This window comes from Poecilia mexicana, unplaced genomic scaffold, assembly GCF_051168715.1.
Source record: "Poecilia mexicana isolate PSO_F unplaced genomic scaffold, ASM5116871v1 scaffold_18, whole genome shotgun sequence".
Classification (NCBI taxonomy): Eukaryota; Metazoa; Chordata; class Actinopteri; order Cyprinodontiformes; family Poeciliidae; genus Poecilia; species Poecilia mexicana.
In genome coordinates this window covers 1,253,384-1,281,370 of record NW_028263387.1, presented here as the reverse complement: position 1 = coordinate 1,281,370, position 27,987 = coordinate 1,253,384, and the positions used below count along the sequence as shown (strand labels likewise).

Sequence of the window (27,987 nt, the reverse complement as noted above, 5' to 3'; positions counted from 1 at the left end):
TTCTTTCTTTTTTTTAATCTTTATTATAGTTGGAGTTGGACAGGAGTTCTGTTTGATGGCTTCCTAGATTGGCTCAGCTAATGTTGCCAACAACTTTTCTCCTGCTATTAACATTTTTGTTTTTCTTTATATAGAAAGTATTTCTATCAGTTGCTTTTTCCATTTTGTTTACAGTATTTGCTCTATTTTTTATTTTTACCTTAATGCTTACCTGGTCAGTTGAGGTGGAAATGTACATCCTGTTGATTACTGACAAATGTCAGAACCACATGGACTGAGCTGGTTACGGCAGATCAATCTGAATCTTTATTTCTCATTAAAACGACTTCTTGTAATTTTAAGACATTGTTATAAAATTGCATCTTTATTCTGCTGTAACGATGACTGAATTTTTGCAATTAAAAAATCTTGTATCCTGACTGATATGCTCCCTCATACAACTCACAGAACAGATGATTGAAATAAAGGCACTTTTGAAAGTATTTTCTGTGATTTTACTATAGGAATTGAGGACGGGAGGAATAGATTAAAATCAAATTTGGTATGAAAAAAATCTTGTAAGTCATATCGTCCAGCCTTATTCAGTATATTAAATTATATGACTAACTACATATTGCTTAATATTCACATTTCTTTGCTGGTATTACCTCAAAGTGTTGCATTTTAACATCTCACTCCTGATCTACATGTAAATACTTGATATAACATAAAAACTGAGAAATGGGGAAAAAAGGTTTGTAAAATGTAGAGTATTACAAATGATATTCAATTTTATTGTAGGTACAAACAGGATAACAAAATGAACAGTGAATATATAATTTACTTTCTAGCAGCTAAGCAGACATCAGACTTGTTTGCTTTTACTGGTGATGAAAACTTGTCACTCTGGAGGACAGGAAAAGGAGAGAGGAAGAGGAGAGAGGAAGAGCGGCTCAGCCCCGTCCAGGATGACCATCAGGGTAGCCAACAAAGTCTGAAGGAAGATTTTTGCATATCCGGTGCTCCAGTTTCAAGATCATATTTTAACCAAGTACTGTAAAAAAAAAGTTAGTCCACGTTGTGATGATCCGTGGACTGATGGACGCCTTCAGCAGGTCCAGGTGCTTGGATCCAATGGAAAGGTAATCGGCACTGTGATCATGGCTCAGAAACACGAGGTGTTGCAATGCAAACCTGAAAAATTAAAAACACACACAAAAAAAAAAAACAATAAGCGTCCATATTTAGCTGAACAACATAATCAAAACTAATAAATCCTCAGCTCTTTTTGAGAGTTTTGCTTGAAAATAAATTGACAATATCTCAGGAAATTAAACGTTTAAGTGAAATAGTTCTGGTATCACAAAGAAACTGCAAAAAATGTTTCAGGTGTAACAACACTGAAGTCACTGAGTAAGAGTGAACTAAAATACTACTTAGAAAATGCATGTTAAAATCTGAATACTCTTTTGAAAGTGTGCAGCTGAAATTAATTTAAACTACTAGCAGGCAAAGCACAGTGTTCACCTGATATCTGTACCAACAGTAATACAAAAAATGATGCATAGAGGCATTAGTTTATAAAAGTCAAGGCAAACCTAAATTTACCATTTTAAAAACAAAAAGCAGCGGGAGGATGTAACTTCATAACTTCATTTTCTAAGCAGAATCTCAGAGGGGAAAAAAGAGAAATTACGTTGTGTAAAGCAAGAACAGATGATAGCAGTGAATGGAAAAATTCACTCTAACGTGGATAATAATTATGAAACAACAAAGGTAGATGTCATATTTTCGGTATTCGGGAAATACGTGATTTGTACCATTTGTTCTGTGGGTTTTTCATGTGGATCGGTGAAAGTTAAACGGCTGTAAAGCGAAGGTTTTGGACCTTAATCTGACCGACTACCTGTGGTTTGGATCGGGCTGAAGCGTTGCTGCTCTCGGCTGTTCTTAAATTACCTGCTCGGTATCGGAGGGGCTCGTCGCTCCGACTGCATGTTAAATGTATTTTATATATGTCATATAAACAAAAGCTAAGGAGTTGCCTAAGAATAATTTCATACTCCGTATAACACAAACGCACATCAACACACATATTGACTTACCTTGTGCCGAATCGCTGCCTCTGTTCTCAGCCTGTTCCCGTAGCAGTAGATTTCCTCCGGCATTATTTTCCTCCAACAAATTATTCCAGTGAACGAAGCGCGTACAGCTTCCTTTTAACCTCCGTCTTCCCATTTCTGACGCTGGATCTTCAATATCCTCAAGCTTTGAAATAGCAGGCAGCTACAAACCGCGTGTTAGCTGTAGTGGCTAAGTTTTGGCTACAGTCCGCTGTCGCCTTGATATCAGCAGGAAAATTAAAAAACTAAGCACCAGATGGTACTGGCTAATTACTGGACACAACGGCACACCACAAAACTCGATTGTTGTACCAGTAGCTCGCAGATATTTTAAGTTTTGCGTCTTTTTCATGGTACAGATCTTGCAGCTTCGGCCAAAAACAATAGGAGCAAGCAGGACCTGGAATGTGGAATAAATTCAAACGGAAATACGTCACCACCTCTCGTGGCATATACCCCATTTCCAGACACCAATATTATTAACTTATTGCTAAAGACCGACAGGGTGGTTTTTAGCATTTGTGCTGCTTTTAGAAGCTGTAGAAACCCAAATGGAAATATAAAAATGTGCAAAATGTAAATTTTACACAATAAGTCCCAAAGAGGTTTTGTACAGCAGCAGAGCAGTGAAGTCAGGAGTGTCAGGTTCTCATGGTGAAAGGTGAGTTTTTGCCATTATGAATCTGACTCTTTGTTAGGCACATTTGCACGTCACGTAACAGTTGCACATTTACAGAATGGAAATGTGTTCCACTTCTAGAAAAAAAAAAAAACATTCAGTGGCTTCAATTCAATACAAATTAAAATTTTAATTAAATTTTGTTGTTGGTTATAAAGTTTTAGTGGCTGTTCTCGCCATAAATTCTGGGCTAAACTTTTATCTTACATGGAGTCAGAGAATATGAAAGTGGGGCACTACAGGAGAGAACTACAGAGTTCTCTATATCACTGAGAGACAGTTTATTTCCATGTCTTTGGTTGCACCAAAAGGCTTATGCAATTTACTCTATGTGTTAATATTTGAGGAGGTGCATAGTTAAGCTTCCTTACCAATCCATCAAAGAATGGTGGTGACTTGATGTAGGTTGATTTATCATCCCAGGTGTACAACTTATCAGAAGGAGCCACCAGAGAGTTCCAACGATCATTCACTTTCTGCAATAAAAAAAATACTTTCAGACCCTAAAGGTTTGGATTGTTTTTTACATATATTTACTAGAAAGTCATTTGATAGCACCTCAATTTTGTCATAGACTTCTTTGAACATTGATGGAATGACAAATGTTCTCTCCACTGCCTGGATCTCATCTCGAGTGGGCCAGATATCCCTGAGGAAGATTTGTCTGCCTTCTGAGTTAACAGCTGCATTGGAGAAGAGGAGGGATGAGATTTAGAGAATTATTTGAATTTGATGTTTTAGCTATTTATATGATAAAGGTAAAAATCTCTGAGGTCAACTGAAAACCCCCCAGCAATGTTGAGCTGTATATTGGGTTATTCTTGGTATATTGGGACAAACTATGACATTCAAATTCCAGCTCAGTAATGAGTCATTTGGAATAGTCACAAAGTAACACTTGGGATTATCTTTTTAAAGGTTAATTCTGTTACATCATGATACTCCCAATTGTGCAACTTCATCTTTTAAATCCAACAATCCTTACTAAATGTGAAAGTAAAGTGTAATTCAGGTCCAGTGCATTGAAAAGTAAAAGTTTTCAATACAGGAGCTCCAATTGCAGTTTTCTGGCTAATCATCGACCTTAAAGAGCCTGACCTGCCGATATTGATTGTTTTGTCTGAAAAGTTAAGTCCGCAACAGTGACTTACTATGACAACTAACAACTATTGCTAACCCTGATGGGCGGGTCAGTCAGTCCTCTCACTGCAGAGCAGAAGAAGACAGCGGCTGGTTTTCAGATCTTTGTGGAGGGAAATGATATCAGTGGATAAGATTGGGTTCTCATGTAAGTATCAGCCAATCTCCCAAAATTAACAAAATCGACACCCATAGTTTTAAATTTCATTAATATCAATAGAATATTTAATATCAATAAAATCAAAAAGGAATAAAAATGAACTTGCCAGAGGGTATGCTACAATTATGTACAGCTTTATGTTGGTTGGTCTATCACATAAAAGTTCAATAAAATTCATTAATAATTGTGGTCATTATGTGACCAGGATGAAATGGATGGGCACTGCAGTCACATGCAAGTCATCAGGTCTGCTTATCAGCGCAAACTCTGATAAATATTGGCTAAAGTACAAAGTACACACTGTACTTTGTATAAAATTCACTCACAGGAAGCCAGATCTCCACTGGCTTAAAGTGCATTTCATCACAGCTTTGAACCATTTGACCTCTTAACTCAGGCATTTTCAATAGGTCCTTAGACCAGCAGCATTATGTTAATTGTTTTAGGTAATGTCAAATAGAAGGGTTATCCCATAATGCCAATGTTAACTTTAAAGTTACATTTTGGACAAAGTCACCAAAACTCTTCAAGAGACTATAGCCATTTTAAAGAAGCAGGTATGTTGTTGTCTCATTATAAAACTTTACTCTGTGATATGCTAGGGATAAGACTGGAAGCTGATATATCTTTACAGATGATCTGATCTTTTATCCTGATGCTGATCTAAACACCCAGAGAATAAGGAGACCCTACCTAACATTTTGTTTTGCTGCTCAGTAGCAGTATAACTCACCAATAGGTTCCTTCTCAAAGTCTATCCTCACCGTGCCAGCTATTGCATAAGCTATAACAAGTGGTGGCGAAGCCAGATAGTTGGCTCTGGTGTTGGGGTGGACTCGCCCTTCAAAGTTTCTGTTTCCAGACAGGACCCCTGCAGCAACCAGATCCCCCTGAAACACAAACAAGTGTTGGATCTCACATTACAAAGAAAATAAAGAAAAATCAGATCTACTATAATAAAAGGTGATGGAAGATATAGATCTGAAGAAGAGCTACAAAAGCAAATGGGGTGGATTAGCAGTGCTTGTGAATAACAGATGGTGTAAACCAGGACATATTACTGTTAAGTGTCAACTCTGCAGCATGAATTGAGCTGATAGCAGTAAGTTTTCATCCATATTAGCCTCCAAGGGTTAGCTACTCGTGTTATCTTAACCCTCCATCCGCTGTTGCCAACACTGCATGGGATGTCACAAGCTCAGTTGTTGCTAAGCTGCAGACACAAAGTATTAAGGCAATATTTACAATCACCTGTCTACTACACTTCCAACATATGAAAATAAGAAGTATGAAAAGGTAATCAAAGGAAGCTGAAAAAGCCCTGCTTAGCTTTTTAGGCTGGAGACTGGGAGGCACTCTGTCAGCCAGATAGAAATGATTTCAATGCTGTGACAGGGCCCATCCACAAGGGAAATTTTTTTCTGACATGGTAAAGTTTTTAACCAATTTTACAGGTGCTGGTCATAAAATTAGAATATTGTGATAAAGTTCATTATTTTCCATAATGTCATGATAAAAATTAAATTGTCATATATTTTAGATTCATTGCACACCAACTGAAATATTTCAGGTCTTTTATTGTTTTAATTTTGATGATTTTGGCAAACAGCTCATGAAAACCCAAAATCCCTGTCTCAAAAAATTAGAATATTATGAAAAGGTTCTCTGAACGAGCAATAAAAATAATCATCTGAATCAACAAAGTAACTCTAAACACCTGAAAAAGATTCCTGAGGCCTTTAAAAACTCCCAACCTGGTTCATTACTCAAAACCGCAATCATGGGTCAGACTGCTGACCTGACTGCTGTCCAGAAGGCCATCACTGACATCCTCAAGCAAGAGGGTGAGAAACAGAAAGAAATTTCTGAACGAATCGGCTGTTTGCAGAGTGTTATATCAAGGCACCTCAGTGGGAAGTCAGTAGGAAGGAAAAAGTGTGGCAGAAAACGCTGCACAACGAGAAGAGGTGACCGGACCCTGAGGAAGATTGTATTGTATCAACATCAGTATTTAGTGATTGGATTTCAAGCCTTCTGCTGAAATGCGTTATTCAGACCAAGTGACCACATGGATCCTAACTAATTGTACTGTATGCGAATAAACACAGAGAGAAGACTGCTCAGACCTCATCATGGCGATTTCCTTATGATATATTTTTTCTATGATTTTACTACAAAAAGCTGTTCATAAGGGTGTTGTGTATTTTACGCAAAACTATTTATTCATCAGCTGGCCTAATGATTAATTATGAGCATTTTTTTTGCGTATTGAGTATTATAGTATTATTATTTAAGAAAGAAATCCAGAAAGGACAACTTCAAACCTCTACACTAAAACCAACTGTGGCAAAAAGAGAGAGAAAAAAATAAAGCACATATTACTCACTCAGCTGCTAATTATTTCTTTATGTACAAACTCCATCCTCCTCTCTTTACGCATGAAAACTTAAATGACCATCATAGAGCTGATCTCATCATTTCAGTTCCATCAATAAGTCCTTTTACAGCCTGTTCTTTGTTGTATTCTTGGCAAATCCCAGCCATTTCTTCTACAATGCTTCTCAGACCACGGCCATTCAGTAGGTGGGCATGGACTAAGCTTTTTTCAGTGTTGCGCTGCGCTCGAGGGATAAACCCACTAGCGATAGACTTAAAGGGCGAAGCCTGTACGAAATATAACTCGAGGTGAGCAATAATTATTTGAGACTCTGCAAGAACATTTTAAGCTTAGTCTAGCCCCAGAGAAGACTTACTGCCTTGTTCTGGTACCAAAAGAAAAGTCACCAATCACTCATCAAAGACCATAGACCAACCAAAACAAGCTAACAAACACATATCAGGGCCCCCTGTAGTTGACATATTGCCACAGAGATGAAGATGCCATCATATAGCAGCTTCAACAAACCCACTGTCATCTGGACAAAGCAGGCAGTACTGTGAGGATCATGTTCTTTTATTTCTCCAGAACATTTAGCACAATTCAGTCTGATCAGCTCATTCAGAAACTCCAGAAGACACAGATGAAGACCTCAACAATCACTTGGATCTATGACTATCTCACAAACAGACCACAGTTTGTGAAACTGAAGGACTGTGTGTTTAACCAGGTGATCAGCAACACAGGAGCACCACAGGGGACTGTTTTCTGACCATTCCTTTTCACTCTGTACACTTCAGACTTCCACCACAAGTCTGACTTCTGTCATCTCGAGAAATCCTGAGATGACTCTGCAGTTGTCAGGTGTATGGACAATGAGATGACAAGAGGCTGAGTAGAGTTGGTGGACCGCTTTGCATCATGGTGTAGAAACAATCATCTCATCTTGAATGTAAACAAAACAAAGAAGATGATTGTAGATTTACAATCATAGATGTTTGTACTTCAAGCATTCCAGGAAGTACAGATGAGGAGGCTGTACATCCTGGAATACTGTTTCAATGGTGGAAACTTACTTTCAGCAAAATAAAGAATATTGTCACACAGGAGAAACGACATCAGCTCCCACATGGGCATTGATGTCGTCCAGGAGCATACATTTTACAAGATATATATCCCATCCAAGAAGCCTAAGTAGAGCAGGGATGTCCAATACGTTGATCACGATCGATCGCGGACAGGTTTTGAGTCGATCTCGGCAGGTGACAAACTGAACGCTGCGAGGACGCTGAAATCAGCACTTCCTCTTCTGACAGGCTTATCAAAAATATTCACTAAGATCCTAAACATTTGTAGCTTCATTAAAAAAGAATAATTATAAAAAAAATCAACGAAATATGTTAAAATTAATAATCTCAGTAATTATTGTTTCAACAACGTGTTGCACAATTCAGTGCGTTTTGGTTCCATTAACAAAAAAAAAAAAAAAAAAGGCGACTCAAAGACTGACTGACGAGCAGAGCAGGAGTTTAAATTAGTTACTCAACCACCGCTGTGTTCATGAGAGGCTTATTAATAATCGAGAAATAAATATCAAGCCTAGAAACCTGATATCGTAATGGACTGAATGTTGTGTTTTTAAAGTAATCTCTGCTCGACCTGAATGGGGGCGGTTGCCACGGCAACAGGTGTGCTCAAACAACAAGCACACCCGTTGCCATGAGTGCAACGGCAACAGGTGTTGCCTCCTACCTAAAAAGGTAGGAGTGGTTTTGAGTAGATCGTTTGTTCGGGTTGTTTTACCTTTATTTACCTTTGCTGTGGCTCATCACACCTGCTGTAGTTTCTGAACATTCAATAAACGACAAACTTGGACTAATTATGTCTTCCGTTTGTGAGTCTATGTCACAACAAACATCAAATAGGACAAATATATTTCATTAAGATTTAACAAATTCTACCGCAATAATTATGTGAAATTAAATTAATTATATCCCGACTTCAGAAGATTTGCCTTTACTGGGCTCTTTGGTTCCTCCCATCAGTCTGTAGTTTCTCATATTTCAGTCATCAAACCAAATTTCAGATCTACCATGACTGACTGACACCTGTTGGTGTCTGGTTTGAAACCAGCTTCTGACTGAGAAACCAGTAACCTCCTCCCAGTGTCAGAATCTCACTGAGGAAGAAACTGCATTAAGTTTTCTGTCACTTTATTATTTCTGCTATAACTGATGTATATTTGCATATAAAATAAGTCAATAGAGTTTCATTTGCAATTTTTATGTCTTTGTGTCATGAGGCAGGCAGATAGCCTCTCAGGCAGCTGGTGAGAGAAAAAGTAAATCTTGCTCTCAAAAGTTTGGGCACCCCTGAAGTAGAGCAATAGTGTTACACATACCTTAGTTATGGCCTCCACCACTGAATCAGGGAGTGGACCACTGTTTCCAATACACGTCATGCAGCCATAGCCAACAACCTCAAAGCTGACATGAGACAAAAAAAAAAAAACAACTGTTAAAGTAGAATGTGGGTCTGTGTATTTTCAGGCAGTTATTTTTTTATTTTTTTCATTTCAAATGAAAAAAACAAAAATAGACTAGTTTTTTTTGTTTTTAGTTTATTAAACCAAAATTGGAAATCGGATAATGGCTCGGCTCAGCTCGTTATCCGATTTCCTATTAAGAGCACAAAATGAAAATGGAAAAATGGATAACGAGCGTTCAATTTTGATTTTTATGATTTCATTTTTGACAAGCAAGTAAGTAAAGTTTATTTATAAAGCTCTTTTCACAGACATAAAATCACAAAGCGCTGTACAATAAAAATCAACCTTAAAAACCCTATACCACCGGTAGAAACACAACAAAATCAGAATATAAAAGTCTGGGAAAATAAAAATGCTTTTAGATGCTTTTTAAAAATCTCCACAGAGTCAGGAAAATGGAGCTGCAAGGGCAAACTGTTCCACAACCACCGACTGAAAGGCCTGGTCCCCTTTAGTTTCTAACTGTTCATGGAACAACCAAAAGATTCAGACTTTGAGAACGAAGACCACGGACAGCAGAATATTTAGTTAAAAGTTGACAAAGATGATCAGGAGCCTGGCCATGTAATGCTCTGTATGTCAACACAAGGACTTTAAAACGAATTCTAAAATCAACTGGGAGTGTCAGATCTGGTCATCATGTGAATGAGGTAAGTCCAGCCAAGCTCAGTTCAGCAGAATTTAGAAGCTTTATTTTTCTACACTGGTACCTTTCTAGATTACAGATCATAAACTACACTGAGAACGCAGCGAGCAACGCAGAGGATCCCACAATGTCTAGGGACACAGGTAAACTTAAATATACTGGGGAAAAACACAATCAGGAAAACAAAACAGCTGCGTTAATTAAGCCCAGGTGGCAGGGATGAAGGCTAATGTCAACAGAACCCATCATGACAGGGAGCAAAGTAATGAATATAGAACAGGAGCGATATGACATGATTTACTGGATTTGGTGAGAAGTCTGGCTGCTGTGTTCTGTATAGATTACAAAAGTGAAATTGAGGCTTTATCCAGGCAGGTAAAAAGGGCATTACAGTAGTCTAGACGAGATGATACAAAAGCATGAATGATATTCTCTAGGTCAACTCTCGAGACCATTTGTTTGATTTTAGAAATGTTTCTTAAGTGAAAGAAACAAGAATGGCAAACAGCCTTAATGTGTGAGTCGAAGCCTAATAATGAATCAAATGTGACACCTAGATTTTTTACCTTTGACTTTACTAATGGGCGAAAGGATCCAATTGTCTGGCTGATATTGTTGTGTAGGTCAGTAGTCCCCAACCTTTTTACCACCATGGACCGGTGGTAAAAAGGTTGGCAATTTTACTGCAACCCTGATCCACCTGTCCTGATGTGTCACAACTGATCTGGTCCAGTCGGTAGAACGTTGGGACCGCTCCAATCTAAAATCGGACATACTGTATTCAACATTGTTTTCGCAGCCCGTAGGGTTTTCCTTGACAGTGAGCGAGAACGCAGTCCATTAAATGTGACAGGTAGCCAATCGGACAGCGCAGTGACGTAAGCACGGAGGAGAATCCCAAACAGCTGAATAGAGCGGCTGCCACACCGTCATTTATCCAATGCCTTTTCTTTTTGTTACATCTGTTATCGCTTAAAATAAGTCCACAAACTATCACTGTTTCTACATTGTCATCCGTGTTTGTTTAATCTAAATTCACGTATGGTATGTTGGGGATTTTACGGGATTTTCTTCTGCAACCGGGATGTTCGTGACTGGAATCAGTTCGTGTGTGGTGTGTTGCTCCTGCCGTGTGGCTGGACACATGAACCGATCAAACCTGCTATATTTTTATCGGCTCATGTCGTGTGTGGTCACAGAGGTTTGTAAAATCAGCTGACAATCCTTAAATCGTGCCGTGTGAACCAGACTTAAGATTCACAAGCTGTACTCCTCTAATCTCGACTACTGCCCTAATGCTCTCTGACTCTGGTCGCTATGGTAACGTATACACATCCTTTCAAAATAAGATACAGATGCGCCACAAAAACTAACCTTTTATTTTCATGAAAATTTTAACTCTCGATAACGACAAATCAATGGGAACCTTGAGCTTATTTGTCTGCAACAAGACTGTCCCACCTGGGAGTGATGGGAGACAATGACACACCAAGGTGTGTTGCTTCAGCACAGGGTGCTTGGTCTCTACGTGGCGAAGCAGTTTGAAGGCTTCATTGCCTCATTATTGAGCCGATCGCCGTATATTACAGAGCGGGCTTGTAATGCGGCAATCACCTACCAGTCTGGTATAAATCCATTCTCATGTCTCTTCTCTGGGCCTTTTCCCTTTCGCAAATAAACTGTCCAAGGACATGTGTTTCTTACTGCTTGTGGGCTCAATGTTGGCTAGTGTGAACTGAGAAAATCCAGTTAAAGGATTTTCAAAATAAAAGATCCTTCAGACTCAGATAATACATTAAACGGAAATATTTAATTATTTCTTGTGCGGCCCGGTACCAATTGGTCTACAGACCGGTCTGCAGCCCGGTGGTTTGGGACGACTGGTGTAGGTGACTAGGAGCAATAGTTATAGTTTCTGTCTTCCTGGTGTTTAGAACCAGAAAGTTACTGGAAAGTCAAACACTGATATGGGACAAACATTGGACGAGGATGACTCACCTGTCTAGTTGATGCGGTCTAAATGAAAAATACAACTGAATGTCATCAGAGTAAATATCATAAGAGATATCCGACAAGGACTGACTAATACCGGCAAGTGGAATGATACAAAAAGAAAACAAAAGTGGACCCTGTTGAGATTAGTAAATTAGTTAAATCATTATGATTACTATTATGTGTTGAGATGCTTTACCAAGGCCGAGAAAGAGTCACACGCTGTTAGACAGAGGGCCCATAGTAAAGAGTTACATTTTTGATTCTGTTAGACACCAAGGTCCATTTCTCACGAGAAACAGAAACTTATCAGGCCACAGAGACATGGTGTGATTTCAGGGAGTGTCTTCAGTTCATATAATCAGCTGCCCTCCTCTTTCTCCTCAGACGCTGCACAGACTTTTTTAGAAACTCTTCTCGGATGTAATGGTAAAGCGTCTCCTTTCAGCGCTGAAAGTTAATAAAATAAGTAAAGTCTGAATGCTTTTCTTGGCTGATTTTATGCTCCGTGTGTCAATACAAATTATGATTCATCGATTGAGATTCTCGTTCTCAACAACCCAAAACTGAGCGTTGTGGCACACCACAAGTTAAGGGGGCATAGTCAGAGGAAAATCTGTCCGTCTTAATGCAGTATGTCCAGTGAGCTAAATATGAGGTCAACCAGTCCAAAGCTGAGCCACACATACCAGCCAGGACCTTTAGGCTATTTCAAAAGGATTGCATGGTCTACAGTATCAAAGACACCACTAAGATCTAATAAAACCAATGATTAAAAGATCATTATGGACTTTTACTAAAGCAGTTTCAGTGGAAGCCAGACAGAAAGGGATCAGAGATCTGTAACGGACTAAACCAGGATCTGAGTTGAGTTTCTACAACTTTTTCAAGTAATTTACTGAGGAAGGGAAGTTTAGAGATGGGATGGAAATTGGAGATTGTACCAGGGTCAAGCGGTCTGACCCGGAAGTTCTCTGTCCGGCTTACACAGGGGCCGTGTATCATACATCAAAATATAATATTCTTCTCTGGAGATTTCGATAATTCTGAAGATGTTAGTATCTTCTAAACTCTTCCACTATGTTTTCTTCCAATACCAGTTACTAATATTCCCTTCCTCTGATTTTTTTTTTAGGTTGTAAATTCATATTATTGTGTGTGTGCATGCATGTGTGTACACACACTCTCCAGAGAATAATATTATATTTTGTGTGTGCGCGTGTGTGTATGTGAAATATACACTTCCCTTGGTTTGGCTTCTTACATGCAGTGTGAACTTTTTTTTAACAATTTTTTTTATTGTTTCATACAGGCAGCTGTTCCACTATGAGAGAGGCCACAGCTCCAGGTTTGGATGCAGCTTCCCGGTGATCCTCTTCCTCCTCCTGACATCGTCTTCTTCAGTATCTCCTCATCTTTCATATACTTAAAGTATAGAAATATTTTGTTATGATTCCCCAACATAAGCTGAATATCTGTTTGTATGTTATTGTAATAAATACATTTTTAGGAAAACATTTTGTCCCTGTTTATTTTGTAAGATTTGAGTTTACAATCTGATAAGAGAAAATAAGGTTAGTAAATATATAGTAAATACTGTAAATAAATCATCCAGTTATAAAGCACCAACTGGCTATATACAGGCTGATTAAAATTTTTATATGAAATAATTAGTTTTATGTTTCTTGCCTATGAATCCAGAGCAAATAAATAATGGAAAGAATCAACTCAAAACTTTTAATTCAAAAGTTGTTCATTATGTTTAGTCAGTTGAGGATAATAATTTATAAGCAGAATCATATTGTTGGACAGTCATAAGTCACTGATAAAAGTGTGAAAAAATATCCTGAGGGGATAAACCATAACATTTAGCTAGCACCAGCATTATTATTAGGCCCGAGCAGCTAAGCGCTGCGAGAGCCTATTGTTCCTGTACTGTTTCTTATTACGATTCAGCCACCCTTTTTAGGGGGCTTTTTGGGGGCTTTATCATATTCAAAAACTCACCAAACTTTGCGGGGGCATAGAGCCCGGTGAAAAATTACGTATTTTATGGTCGTGGCAAAAAGCGCAAAAGAAACGGCTCAAGGGCGCCACCTAGCAACTTTCAAAAGACCCTTTCCTATTCACTTACTTTATCGTAGAGACTTGAAACTTGGTACACTTGTAGAGCTCCCCAAGACACTCTGAATTTACAATTAATGTCATAGTGCAAGTATCACAGATTGTCGGCCATTTTGGATTGAAGTTCCGATTTTGAACCAATTTTGGCCGTTCACAGGGTTCGCATTTTTTCGAACTTGTCCTAGGGATTTCGATCGATCGGCTTCAAACTCGGTCAGATCGTTCATAAGGCATGGCCGATCCAAAGTTATCAAAGGTTTGTGTTTTCGACCTTCCTGAAGGGGGGTTACCTGGGGTCAAAGTTCATGGATTCGCCATGAAACACAAAACGGTTATAACTTTTACAAAAAAACTCACAGCAGCACCAAACTTTCAGTGATTGATCATCATCGGGTCCCCTACAATACCAAATGGTCAAATGATGACATCACTTAGGCCACGCCCCCTGAGAACAGGAAGTGTCATGTTTTACTGTGGACGGTCGCTATCTGACCCCTTTGACCTAATCAACATGAAACTATGTCCAGAGACAGAGGACATGTTGGTGTGTATTGGATTCCAACCCCATCTGGCTGGGATGTAGCAGGTGGGCGTGGCAGCGTGGCAAAATGACCTTTAAGAACGTGCCCATACTTTTGGCTCTGAATTCAACAATTTTGGGTGCAGCTGCACCAAACTCACTAGGATGGATCTTTGTCCAACCCCGGACAGGAATCCAGTGCAATATTTGGTGGGCGTGGCCTAATGTCTCAACAGCGCCCTCTAGCGTGTTTTAAATGATCAGCCCCAAGCCATGCTTTATCTCAGAATTATGAAACTTGGTACACATCTGTATCTTGTCAGGATGTACAAAAAAGTCTCTTGGAGCCATGGTCCAAACCCAAGAGGAAGTCGGCCATTTTGGATCAAAGCAGCAATTTCCTCTATTTCATAGATGTCACATCTGATTTAACTAGTCCCACACCTTTTGAGATACAGACTTCAAACTCACTCAGCAGAGACTTGAGACATTAAAGTTGAAAAGTTATCAACAGAATTCTCGTAGATCAAAGCATGTGGGCGTGGCTAAGCGTCAAACTTTGGCTTTGTGAAATGACACTTCTCACCAAAAACATTATCAGCCCCAAGCCATGCTTTAACCTAGAGTTATGAAACTTGGTACACATGTGTAACTCATCAGCATGTACAAAAAAGTCTCTTAGAGCCATGGTCCAAACCCAACAGGAAGTCGGCCATTTTGGATCAAAATCCGCCATTTACTGTTTTTCATAGACGTCACATCTGATCTATCTCCTCCTACAGCTTTCGAGATACAGACTTCAAACTCAGTCAGCAGAGAGTTGAGAGATTAAAGGTCTGAAGTTATCACAGGAATTTTTGTATGTCAAAGCATGTGGGCGTGGCTTAGTCCCAAACTTTGACTATTCACCATTAATCATAAAAGTGACATAACATGCACATACAAGGTCACAGCTGCATCAGACTTTCTATGTCTCATTATAGACCAGTCCTCATCACAGTTAGGTGGTCGATTGATGACATCACCTTAACCCCGCCCACTTCCGACAGGAAGTCACCTCTTTTTTCTACTGTATGTCTTACTTTTACACTCTAAAACATGTTGGTGTGTCATGGATTCCAACCCTGTGCAGACTGACATAAAATGAGATGATGATGAACTCTGTAAATGCCTACTGACCCGTGGGGACGTGGCAAAATGGCTGTCCCTCGCCATATACATACGATCGTCTCTTATTCACAAACGCATCATCCGATTTACACCAGACTTTTTATGAGTGACACTTGTGAATCTCTAAGAAGCCCAATACAGTTTAATTGCAATTTGACTCCACTGCGCCCCCTAGCTTAATAAAAGAGCTGTATCTCAGTCAGCAGAGAGTTAAGACATTAAAGGTCAGAAGTTATCACGGGAATTTTTGTATGTCAAACCATGTGGGCGTGGCTTAGTCCCAAACTTTGACTATTCACCATGAAACATGAATGTGAAATAACTTCCAAATGCCAGGTCACAGCTGCATCAGACGTTCTATATCTCATTATAGACCAGTCCTCATAACAGTTAGGTGGTCGATTGATGACATCACCTTAGCCCCGCCCACTTCCGACAGGAAGTCACCTGTTTTTTCTACTGTATGTCTTACTTTTACACTCTAAGTCATATGGGATTCAACCTGTGCAGACTGACATAAAATGACATGATAATGACCTCTGTCATGATGAACTCTACTGACCCGTGGGGGCGTGGCAAAATGGCTGTCCCTCGCCATATGCATACGATCGTCTCCTATTTACAAACGCATCATCCAATTTGCACCAGACTTTTTATGAGTGACGCTTGTGAACCTCTAAGGAGGTGAAAAGAGTTTTATTGTAATTTGACTGCACTGTGCCCCCTAAGTTAATCAAACAGCTGTATCTCAGTAAGCAGAGACTTGAGACATTAAAGGTCAGAGGTTATCACAGGAATTTTTGTATGTCAAAGCATGTGGGCGTGGCTAGGTCCAAAACTTTGACTACTCACCATGAAACATGAATGTGAAATAACTTCCAAATGCCAGGTCAGAGCTGCATCAGACTTTCTATGTCTCATTATAGACCAGCCCTCATCACAGTTAGGTGGTCGATTGATGACATCACCTTAGCCCCGCCCACTTCCGACAGGAAGTCACCTGTTTTTTCTACTGTATGTCTTACTTTTACACTCTAAAACATGTTGGTGTGTCATGGATTCCAACCCTGTGCAGACTGACATAACATGAGATGATGATGAACTCTGTCAATGCCTACTGACCCGTGGGGGAGTGGCAAAATGGCTGGCCCTCGCCATATTCATACGATCGTCTCTTATTCACAAACGCATCATCCTATTTGCACCAGACTTTTTATGAGTGACACTTGTGAACCTCTGAGGAGCCCAATACAGTTTAATTGCAATTTGACTCCACTGCGCCCCCTAGGTTAATCAAAGAGCTGTATCTCCTTGCCACATGGCCCAATCTGCTCCAGATTTTGGGTGCATGGCCAGGGAACGCTGCCGAAGGCATCAAAGCGGATCGCGTGGAGGACGGCGCGCGAGCGTCGGCGGTGGCCGGCGGGAGGCGGTGCTGGAACATCCGCAGTGGCTATAGGCTTGAGCGGCGCTTGGCTGCGAGGGCCACTTGAGGCTCCGCGGAGCTTTAATTATTATTATTATTATAAATTAAAATAAGAATTCTCAGAAAAACATCAGAATTTTGAGATTAAGGTCAGAATTCTGTCTTTTCCATGGCTATAATCCTCTTCCAAAGGAAAAATGTATTTATTTAATCTTTCAATAATCTAATAACATTGGCACATTATTTCAAACAATTTCTACTTAGAAATAGCTACATTTTATTTTATATTTTGGATAATTATACTTTTCTGCATCCTTGTTCAAGACATAACAGATTATAATTTCTATGCAAATGCTATTCATAAAGGAAAAACTTTAAAAACCTAGGGTTTGAATGACTGTTCTGGCAGAATGTTCTAGTTGTGGTTTGAGCGTCGTTTTAAACCTGAGCAGATTTTCAAGGTTGTGAAAAATTGGGCAGACTAGCCCTTTAGCCATTTACTGAATCGAAGCTGCATTTAGAGGCCTTTGGCTTCATATACAAAACAAAGTCAGAGTTCAAGAATTTCTGTGTGAAGGTATCATGATGAAATTAATTACATGCCGCTTTGGATGACTTTACACAAACGGGTCTCTACACAGTGTGCATGACAGAACGAACTTCCGGGTCAGACCGCTTGTCAAAAATGAAATCATGAAAATCGAAATTCAGCGCTTGTTGTCCGTTTTTTCCATTTCCATTTTGTGCACTAAATGGGAACTCGGATAACAAGCCGAACTGAGCCGTTATCCGATTTTCGATTTTGGTTTAATAAACGAAAAAACGAGTCTATTTTTATTTTTTTATTTTTCATTTCAATGAAAAATTAAGTAAATTAATGAAAACACCTAAAATATTGACTTAAAGTATAACTGACAATGTGTAAATAATGTTTCTCGTTAGTTGCCTAAACCAGCCAACATGAGTGGGTACATTAAGAGTCTATCAACTCAGACGTAACTACTGAGCAGCTTACCCCAGCTGAGACATGAAGTCCATGACGCCACTCTTCTTCAGGTAGTAGGTCACCACTCCACTGCCAGGTGACAGGCTGGTCTTTATGTACGGCTTCACATTTAGACCATACTCTATTGCTTTCTTAGCAAGAAGCCCTGGAACAACAGATGCTAGCAGTCAGTTTTGATTGGGACAATGGGTCATTTCAACATTAGTGCCATGGACAGATGTGGTACATCCACCTGCTCCAAGCATGACAGATGGGTTGCTGGTGTTGGTGCAGCTGGTGATAGCAGCAATGACTACTGAGCCATGGCCCAGAGTATACTCCTTCCCACTGAATTGGAAGGTGACCGCAGTGCTATGGCGTTCAGGTGCCACCTGGAAACCCTTAAATCCTTGCTAAGAAGATCAGAATTGAACGGTAAAATTAAATAGTTCGATAAAAGCAATAAAAAAAATAGAAGAGTCACTATTTAATGATATTCACCATTGAATTTCACAGACATAATAAATCATGGTAAAATACAGTATAAAGTTGAATAAATTCAAAAGCTGAAATGTTTAACATAACTTTCACTACTGTGTTGTGGCTTTGCCTTTTGTTGACCCTTCTATTGTATAAAACTAAACCAACGTAAATTGAACTAACCTTTGCTCCCAAACAAGATTCAAAATCCGTTTTCATTTCAGAAACGGGAATCCTGTCCTGTGGCCTTTTGGGACCACTGCAGCAAGGAACCACTGTGCCAAGGTCTAACTGTACTACCTTAAAGAGAAAAGAAAAACAAAGATCCAAAAGTCTTCGATCAGCCTTTAATGATTTAAATTGACTCTCTGATTTGAAATCCCAAACATACATTTGTTTTTCAGTTTTGAAACAAATCATGCAAGATTAGTCTCAATGTTTTGACAAAGATGAGCTTAATTACATGAGTGAAATCTGGATCCTGGGCAATATTATTGTAGTCTCTGAACATGCCTGCTGCCTTCAGGTACTTGGTAATGTAGGCCAGAGTTTCTGGTTCCCGTCCTAAAACAAGACACTATCATCACTTTTGATGAATGAGGTAAAACGTCTAATATCCATAGCTTCAAACTTACAGAGCATAAAGAGCAGTAACTGCTGAAAATCACATACTATTTTCTGTTGAGTTAATCTAGCAATCTTAAAAGTCTCCAGAAATAAGAGAACTCTAGTTCACACAGCTGGACACTCACCAGTCTGCTCCAGGTACTTAACACTGATGTCATCCACTGGGAAAAAAGCCGCTGTGGCTCCGTACTCGGGACACATATTAGCAATGGTGGCTCTGTCAGCAATGGATAGCTGGGCCACACCTGGGCCGAAAAACTCCACAAACTTCCCCACAACACCCACCTGACGGAGGTGCTTCAGGTCCAAGAAGTGGAGGAGTACGAAATGTCAGGGACACTGGACCATTTTGTTGTCATTTCTGCAGATAACCTCTGCAGAAACTAATTACCTTAGTCACAGTGAGGACGATGTCAGTGGAGGTGATGAGCTTGTCTGGTGTCCCATGCAGTTTGTATCCCACCACTTCAGGAAGCACCATGCTTATTGGCTGCCCCAGCATCACAGCTTCTGCTTCAATGCCCCCAACACCTGAATGGCAAAGGCTGACTTTAATTTAGCAGCGAATCAGTACCTTTAACCCTTGAATGTCGAAATGGGGTCCAACCGACACCCACACACGTAAAACCTGTATCATTTTTCATAGACCTCTACGTTTGCCTCAGTCCTTGCACGCACAAGGGTTAAGGATGACATGCTATGAATGCACATTATCTATATTATCACATTATCTATCTATTTATCTATCTATTTATTTTTGGATAGTTTAACTGATGTCAACCTGATTTTAAGGCCAGAATTAGCATCACTGATCCCCAAGGCTCCCGCATGCTTTAAATGTTTCTAGGAACCAGTTCACGTCACTGGTTCCTAGTGACATGAACCAGTCACTAGGAGGTTTCAGCACAACTTCTGACAGACAGGAAATAGGTTGGCTATTTCAGCAGGAACATGTGAAACATGCAGGACACAAATCCTATTAAGGTAGGCTGGTTTTATCAAGTGATTAGATGTTTATATACATATTATTATTTTGAAATGTGTGAAAACTGTTTCCTATGGAAGCCCATTTCCGGCATGAAAGAAAAAATGAAAGACCAACAGGAAGTCATATTTTCGACTTTCAAAGTCATAATTATGAGATTCAAAGTCATAATTTCGACTTTCAAATTTCAAATCTCATAATTATGACTTTGAATCTCATAATTATGACTTTGAAAGTCGAAAATATGACTTCCTGTTGGTCTTTCATTTTTTCTTTTATGGCGGAAATGGGCTTCCATAGGAAACAATTTTCACACATTTCAAAATAATAATATGTATATAAACATGTAATCACTTGATAAAACCAGCCTACCTTAATAGGATTTGTGTCCTGCATGTTTTTTTCTGATTCTCCAAAAACTTAAAAGCCATCAGGAGAAAATTCAGTGTCACAAGATTTCTGGAAAAATGTAATAAAAGTCTGACAACATGATCATCTGCATGTAACACTGTAAAGTCAAACATCAAGAGTATAATTGACTTCATACTTGCTGTAGTTCAAACAAACCAAATAGATTAGAATAAGGTAAGGGTTGTATGCGTTATAGTCTCACCCCAGCCAAGAACACCCAGTCCATCAATCATGGTGGTGTGGGAGTCTGTGCCCACCAGACTGTCTGGGTAGAAGAAGCCATCGTAATTAAACACCACCCGGGCCAAATACTCCAGGTTGACCTGGTGAACAATTCCTGAACCGGGAGGAATGATCCGCATGTTCTTGAAGACTTTGGACCCCCACTGGGAAAAACAGGCATCATGTTAACAATCTAGTTACTTCAAATAGTATAGACAAAGAGGTTGTTTTTAATATACACCTTCAAAAACTGAAATCTTTCTCTATTGCGGTCAAACTCTAAATCCTGGTTCTTCTGAAGGCTGTCAGACCTGGAGGAAGAAACAGGACCCATTAAGAGATAAAGCAGCAGGATAACACACAATCTACAGAATGATCCAATGATGGCAAGAACTGCAAGGTCTTACTTCCTGTTAAAGTCCACTTGGATGGAGTGATCAATAACGAGGTCAGCAGGACAAACTGGATTAATCTTTTCTGGGTCACCATCCAACTTCATCACGGCATCCCGCATGGCAGCAAAGTCTACCACAGCAGGAACACCACTGTAAAGACACAGTGTCAACAGACAGACAAGCACTTAAAACTAATTTTGAAACTTTTCAAATACAAACACATTTTTTACAGGTCTTCTGACAATTACAATAATTTATATATTTATATATTTGAGAAAACCTGTTATGAAACCTTTTGTGTTTTATACTTTCATTGAACAGGACAAGAACAGGCTGGTACTGATAAACGCAATTAGACCCCAGAAAAAGCCAGATCTTATGAAAATGTGGCTGAAGCTGGTTCTTACCAGCTCACACTGTCTTCAGTGTGAGCTGAAAGGTCACTCATTGAGGAGGAAGCCATTACTCCAAAAATAAACATAAAAAAGCCAGACTGCAGTTTGTAAAGACATGCAGGGACAAAGTTCTTCATTTTTGTAGACGTGTCCTGTGGTTTGACAACACTAAGATTAAAATATTTGGCCATAATGAGCATAGCTACATTTGGAGGAAAAACTGGGATGCTTGGGATCAACCCATCCTCATACTTCCTGTCTATGAAGTATAAGAGTGCCAGCATCATGTTGTGGGACTGTTTTGCTGCATAACTGGGTGCACGTCATAAAATAGATCGAATCATGAGGAAAGAACATTATGTAGGAATGCTGAAGTCACACCTAATGGCATCAGCCAAGAAGTTAAATGGACAATAATCATCAGCCCAAAAATTAACACAGACTCCCATGTAAATTTCTAACTTTGAAAATATTAAAATTTAAATGTCTGACATATCCTTTTTCTCATTTTTAACTTCAGATAATGAAGGAAAAATGTGTAAATGTAGTTTTATTTGGTGTATCTAAACTTCTATTTCAACTGTAAATAAGACAGGTACATTAACTAGGACATATTACAATGGAAGAATGCAACAAACTACTTCTAATAAAAATACTCCAGGGTTTCACCCAGTGTAAATCCTGGTGGACTGCTAGGCTTTACTTGCCCCCCGCTAGGCTACACATTGCTTGAATTTTTTTTAAAGGTTTTGTTGGCTCTAGTGGCCTTTATTTGAAAGTAGTTCAACAGGAAACAGGGTAATCAGAGAAGGGGAAGACATGCGGCAAATGTTGCCAGGTCGGGAATTGAACCTGTGACTACCGCCACATGGACTAAAGCCTCAATACGTGGGTCGTGCTTTGCCTCTGCACCACCACAGCACCCATGTTGCTTGTTTTTATATATAAAATTATTTTTATTTATTTATTTATTTTTTTAAATAAGCTTGACTACAGCATCTCTGCTGCACTGAGAATATAACTGGCAGGGCAGAGTTGTTCCTGAAAGATAGGTTTATAGTTGATGATTTGAACAGGGCATGAAGGCGGGAGTGTGCACCAATCACATTGCTGGCGCCTCAGTGCTTTAGCCTCCTAACGTGTTATTGCAGTTTGATCTCTGAAAACTTTCACTAAAATTGGACACAGTCTCCCATGTAAGGGCATTTATTTAGAACACTTTATTTCGGATTTTTTAGTAACATCACAATTATTAACTGACAGGACAAAATTGGTTCAGTATCAATCAAAATTCAAACAATAAGACATACCTGAAGTAAAATACATTTACGATAATATAACACAACAACAAAAAGACAAGAAGAACTGGAAGGGGATTGGACAAGGTAGGGAAAAGGGCTAACCAATAAGGATTAAGTAAAAATGTATATGAATCAGAGATAGGGTGAGAGACAGATGGTATCAGCATCGCTCATAGATCCTGTCGAGTCCGGCTCGATTACAGGAAGGTCAGTCAATCCATTGTGCAGGTAGGTTTTGCATACAGCTTAGAAATGGTTGCCATATTTTATAAAAAGTCTTACTTCTATTCTGCATCCAATAGGTTATTTTTTCTAGGGTCACACAGCTGTTGAGCTCACAAAGCCATATTTAATTGGAAGGGGGGCCTCTGATTTCCATTTTGTTGCAATACATTTTTTAGCAACTGCCAGAAGGACTTCTATAAGTTTCTTATTATTTGTCTTTAGATTGGAGTTCATAAAGTTCCCCAATAAACAAATTTCTGGGTCTTTTAGAATCGTGATGCCATGAATGTCTGATAACATTTCGCAAACTCCCTTCCAAAAGCCCTGCAGTTTAGAGCAATGCCAGGTGGCATGGAGGAACGTTCCTTCCTCCATGTCGCATCTAAAACAAAAAGGGGATACATTGGAGGTATATTTACGTAATTTTTGTGGCGTAACATATAGGTGATGTAAAAAATTGAATTGTACTAGTCTAAATCGAGCATTCAGAGTAGAGGTGAGACCTTCTCTGCACAAATTATTCCACAACTACCTCTCAATCCTTTTCCCATTTGATTCTGGAACTATCCATACCATTTATAGTTAAAGTTCACATGAGTGCTGCATACACCCTTGAGATGATTTTACATAATGGCTGGCTGGCATGACGCATATCCTCAACGGGAGACGTGGTTGGCTTTTTCTAACTTCCTTTATGATTAGTTCTTATGAAGTTGCGTAACTGGAGATAACCAAGGAAATCAGGCACGTGCAGACGTGCTTGAGCACCTGCCCCTTTTGCTCCTTGGCCTCAAGTGCCCTTTTGGTCAAATTCTTTTTTTTTTTGGTATTATTTCCTAAGCCCTCTTCTGACACATAATAACATGTACTAAAATTATTTGTTTTTTGTTGTTTTTTTTTTTGTACAACATAATAAGCCCTAAGGTCACCTTGTTACCTTTGACCTTTTGCCCGTGACACATGACGCAGTTACCTCTCGCGCAGTGACATAAAGCGGCTAACTGCGGATCTCAACGTAGAGAACGTTCCAGATTACAGAACAGTTTTTGGTGAATTAAAAAAACACTTTTGGTGAATAAAGGGGAGTAGACTTGCTACTTGTCAGATGACGGAAAACACTGAAGTCTCGTTTCTGCTTCAGCGGTTTAAGCAGAGAGGTAATGAAATACAACAGACACTGACAGGCCTCTGCGTCTGCTTTTCTCTGAAGAACTACTGAGTGGGAGGAGACAACCAGGTGAGGAAAAACTGTTCTTATCTATCGATTCAGTATTTTTATCATGCAGGCTGTTGTTGTTGTGCTATTAGCTAACTGCTAGCTAACGACTTTGCTAGCAAGGTAATATAAATAAGAAGCTTCTTCCCTGTATCTTTAATGATAACAGTCATTCTTCAGTATCGCTTATGCAATAGGGGCAAATCGCAAAAAAGCTTTTTAAGCAAAACTCAGTAGGTTTTTCTCATGGTGATGCGCATTAACAATTCAATTTTTGCTTTTGTTTTTTATTTTCTCTGCAGTTCCACATTAAAGTTTGATGCAGCTCTGCTTTCCTGAATGAACCATCTTCATCTCCACTGCAAGTGTAGCAAACAGGCAGCTCTTTTTTTATATAGATTACAGTCCACTAAAAGGTTGCATTGTGCCCTTGTTTATATTTTTAATAGTGTAATTCTGTAAAGACAAAATATGTCTGGTGGTCCAGCTCTGATTTACATATCTTGCTAAATTGCAGGTTTGAATATGGCAATACTTTCCTATAACAAAATAGACCTGCAGAAAGAAATTACTAATAAAATATCTCACATATGCATAGTTGTATGCTCTATATAGAGATTTTCCTTAACTTTGATTGTATATCTCACAATTTTGTAATTTATCATTGTTTATTAAACTCTGAAAACTGTGTGGCTTTGTTAATATTCTGTCCTAGAATGCAGTTAGATGTGCCCCCCCTTTTTTTTTTGAGCACCTGCCCCTTTAGTGATCTCAACACGGCCCTGAAGGAAGTCTTTATTTTCCACATTAAACTTCTCTTTTAACTACTGTAGTGACATATATACTTCGTTTTCGTAGCAGTGCCCCAATCGGCTAATTCCCTTCTCCTGCCAGGATCTAAAGTTACCAGACTGAAAAATCATTGGTAGCAGAACATTTCTCCATTACGGGGTTTTAGGAGAAAGAAAACCCTCTAGCTTAAACATTTCATGAAGTTTATACCAAATTTGGACTGACTGAATTATTAAAGGGTTATCAGTTATATTTTTGATGGTTTTCTTATCCCATTTATAAAACAAATGTATTGTTATCTCTTCTTTTATCTCTGTTGTTTCAATTTTGAGCCATGAGGAGGGAGCCTGCAAATCAAACATGTGTGCCAAGAACCTAAACTGAGCCACATAATAGTACAATTGAAAATTAGGGAGCTTCAGACCTCCATCCTCATACTGCAGCGATAATTTATCCATGCTGAGTCTTGGTGGCTTACCGTGCCAAATACTAGAGATGTGCCGATCAGGTTTTTTCCTGCCAAAACCGATACCGATCACCCATGAGGGCCGATCACCGATACCGATCACCGATACTGATCACATAATTATTGTTATTATTATTATTTTTTTATCATAAACACTACCGGTTACATTATGTGGAAAAAGGAACCATGAATTCACCTTAATTTAGACAAAAACTTGTTTTTAATAACTTTTTCCAAGAAGAAAACTAAACAAAACAGACATTGTGCAAATTGGACTGCTATTCGTAATACTACCTTTAACAGATTGAAAACACATGAAGGCTCTGAAGAGGCTAAAAAACGCAAAGAGCCAAAATAAAACCTCTCAACATTGCCAAAAAATTCAAGTATAAAACTTAACATTCAAAGGCAAAAACAGGTTCCATTACAATAAACAATCCAGAGTTACTGAATGAAAACTTCCTGATAGCATGGCAGCTAGCTGATTACTGCTAGTTCTAAGTGGCTGTTTCTGACTGAGCGGAGTAATTATGCAGATCAGGGAGGAGATCAATTATTTTTTCAGAGATTATCTGTCTCATGTTAGCACAACTAAAGTTTTAATACGTATGTAAAATTTATTTTTTAAGTTAGATGTTGCAGCTTTAAGCAGAGGTTCAGTGTGAGAGTCACTACCAGGTGGAGCAGAAGCAAAGCTCCATCTGTGAAATATTACTACCTGTAGCTTAGCAGCGGTTCAACAGCAAGAGCAGAACCAGCGTCTTACATAGCAGCTCGAAGACTGAAATAATTTTCCAGGTTATTTGTTTAGCTTTCTGACCGTCATGCTAATCTGGGTGAGTGTTTGTAGCTGTGCGCTGCTTTACCTGCTATCTGATCCTTCGTATGTCTTTTTTACTGCAGTGAACCTCGATGTAGCCAAACTCCGTCAAGTATGGCATTGTTTTTATGTCGTATTAGCTTCGTTGTGTTGATGCATTTTGACCTGCTTCAATTTATAGTTCCACATTGCTTAGGATTTGTTGCTACGCGTTTGCGCAGAGTGAAGGAAAGAGGTGACCAGCTGTACAGGCAGGCTGGGAAATGAGAAGCAGGTGATCGGTATCGGCAACAAGAGCCAATGATCGCCGATCACCGATCATGCACTTTTTGACGAAAATCGGCCCGATTATCATCGGTGACCGATCGATCGGCACACCTCTACCAAATACATATTTTTATTGATTTTTGAAGAGAGATAAAGAATGTGATTGGGATGTGAATTGGAAGAGACTGGACAGTGGCGCAACTACATGCGCCACTGTCACTGGATGCGAAAACATAAATCCCCCCCCCGTCCCCCCCAGGGAAGGAACGTCAGGGTGAAGGAGCGACGCTGACCAACCCCCCCCACCCCCCCGAGGCGATGATACGTTAAGTGTAAAAATCGCTACATTTACCTCGTCATGTGCGAGAGGTGAAGGAGTGTGAGACGCGCTGAAGTGTATGGGAAAACATAATCGGCGCGTCGCCCCCTCCAGACGGGGTTTTGGCGCCCTCTCTGGTGCTGCGCCCCTATGCGTTGCATACGCTGCATACCCACTTTTTGCGCCTCTGAGACTGGACCATGTATAGAAATCTAGGGAGGATATTCATCTTTATAACATTAATTCTACCAAGTAATGTGAGAGGTAAATCCATCCATTTTCTTAAGTCTTCACTCTCCTTCTGATGGAGGCTAACTAAGTTGAGTTTAAACAGATTTCTAAGATTACCATCAACAAACACCCCTAAATATTTGAAACCCTCAGGAGATCAAAGTTAAAATTGGACATGTTTTTAACTTTACTGTAGTCAAATACAGACATCGGTAACACCTCACTCTTTTCCAGAAAACTTTGTATCCACAAAATGAGCTGTATTTACTCAGTAGTTCCGGAAGGTGACACAAGAGAGTGTTCTGGATTGGTTAAAAATAAAATGTCTTCCATAAAAAATGAAATCTTGTGTATGTCAGTACTAGGGCTGAAACGATTCCTCGAATGATTCGAGTACCTCGATTACTAAAATTCCTCGAGGAAAATTTACCTGCCTCGAAGCTTCGTTAATTTATGTTTTTAGTTAGCGCACCGTGTTCCGGCCGGGACTTCATTTGCGTTGTGCGGAGCTCTCACTTCCGCCTCTGAGTTGTTGACAAAAGCTAAGTCTCAGCGGCATAAAGTCCAATCTTCAAGATTGGCCCGTGGGGATTTTATTGATTGATGATAATGCCCGACTTTTTATCGTTTTTGGGGAACCAATAAGCATCCTTAAAATGACTGGGGGAATGCCTGGAGTACGGCAGCATTTCTCCTCCGGGGCTGCTGGTTGAAAGCGAACGGCGGGAAGAGCGCTGAGGTGAGCGGATAGACTGAACAGGGCGGGCGGCTGAGTAGCTGATGCTTACCGTGTAAATGTAGCTTTACCGACGAACCGCACAATAAATTTCATATCCCGGTCTGAAGAAACGGGTGGCGGAGCGCATCATACATGGCTGGTAGATGAGTTTCTGAGTGTGACCAGTGAAGGTGCTGTAAATATCCCGTATTGCTTCCCCCCGTGTTCGTCCCCCGGTCTAACGGTTC

The 27,987-nt window shown here is 39.5% G+C and overlaps 1 protein-coding gene and 1 long non-coding RNA gene across 4 annotated transcripts in view; both read right to left on the bottom strand.

Annotated features, from left to right (window-relative positions):
• Positions 1-27,987, bottom strand: part of aco1 (aconitase 1, soluble) — a 43,148-nt gene that overhangs the window by 6,098 nt on the left and 9,063 nt on the right. For all 3 annotated transcript variants that reach the window (XM_088016111.1, XM_088016110.1, XM_088016112.1), the window contains 13 exons: positions 21,002-21,139; positions 20,836-20,905; positions 20,575-20,758; positions 19,368-19,507; positions 19,102-19,273; positions 18,813-18,913; positions 18,533-18,649; positions 18,123-18,282; positions 17,900-18,035; positions 8,860-8,944; positions 4,815-4,971; positions 3,340-3,464; positions 3,153-3,257 (listed from right to left, as the gene is read on the bottom strand). In XM_088016111.1, coding sequence (XP_087872237.1) covers positions 3,153-3,257; positions 3,340-3,464; positions 4,815-4,971; positions 8,860-8,944; positions 17,900-18,035; positions 18,123-18,282; positions 18,533-18,649; positions 18,813-18,913; positions 19,102-19,273; positions 19,368-19,507; positions 20,575-20,758; positions 20,836-20,905; positions 21,002-21,139 — 1,690 coding nt within the window. The remainder of the gene's footprint in view (positions 1-3,152; positions 3,258-3,339; positions 3,465-4,814; positions 4,972-8,859; positions 8,945-17,899; positions 18,036-18,122; positions 18,283-18,532; positions 18,650-18,812; positions 18,914-19,101; positions 19,274-19,367; positions 19,508-20,574; positions 20,759-20,835; positions 20,906-21,001; positions 21,140-27,987) is intronic.
• Positions 20-3,144, bottom strand: LOC106909658 (uncharacterized). The gene is made up of 2 exons (XR_015766233.1): positions 2,085-3,144; positions 20-1,173 (listed from the first exon to the last, which is right to left on the bottom strand). It is a non-coding gene; the product is annotated as an uncharacterized LOC106909658 (long non-coding RNA).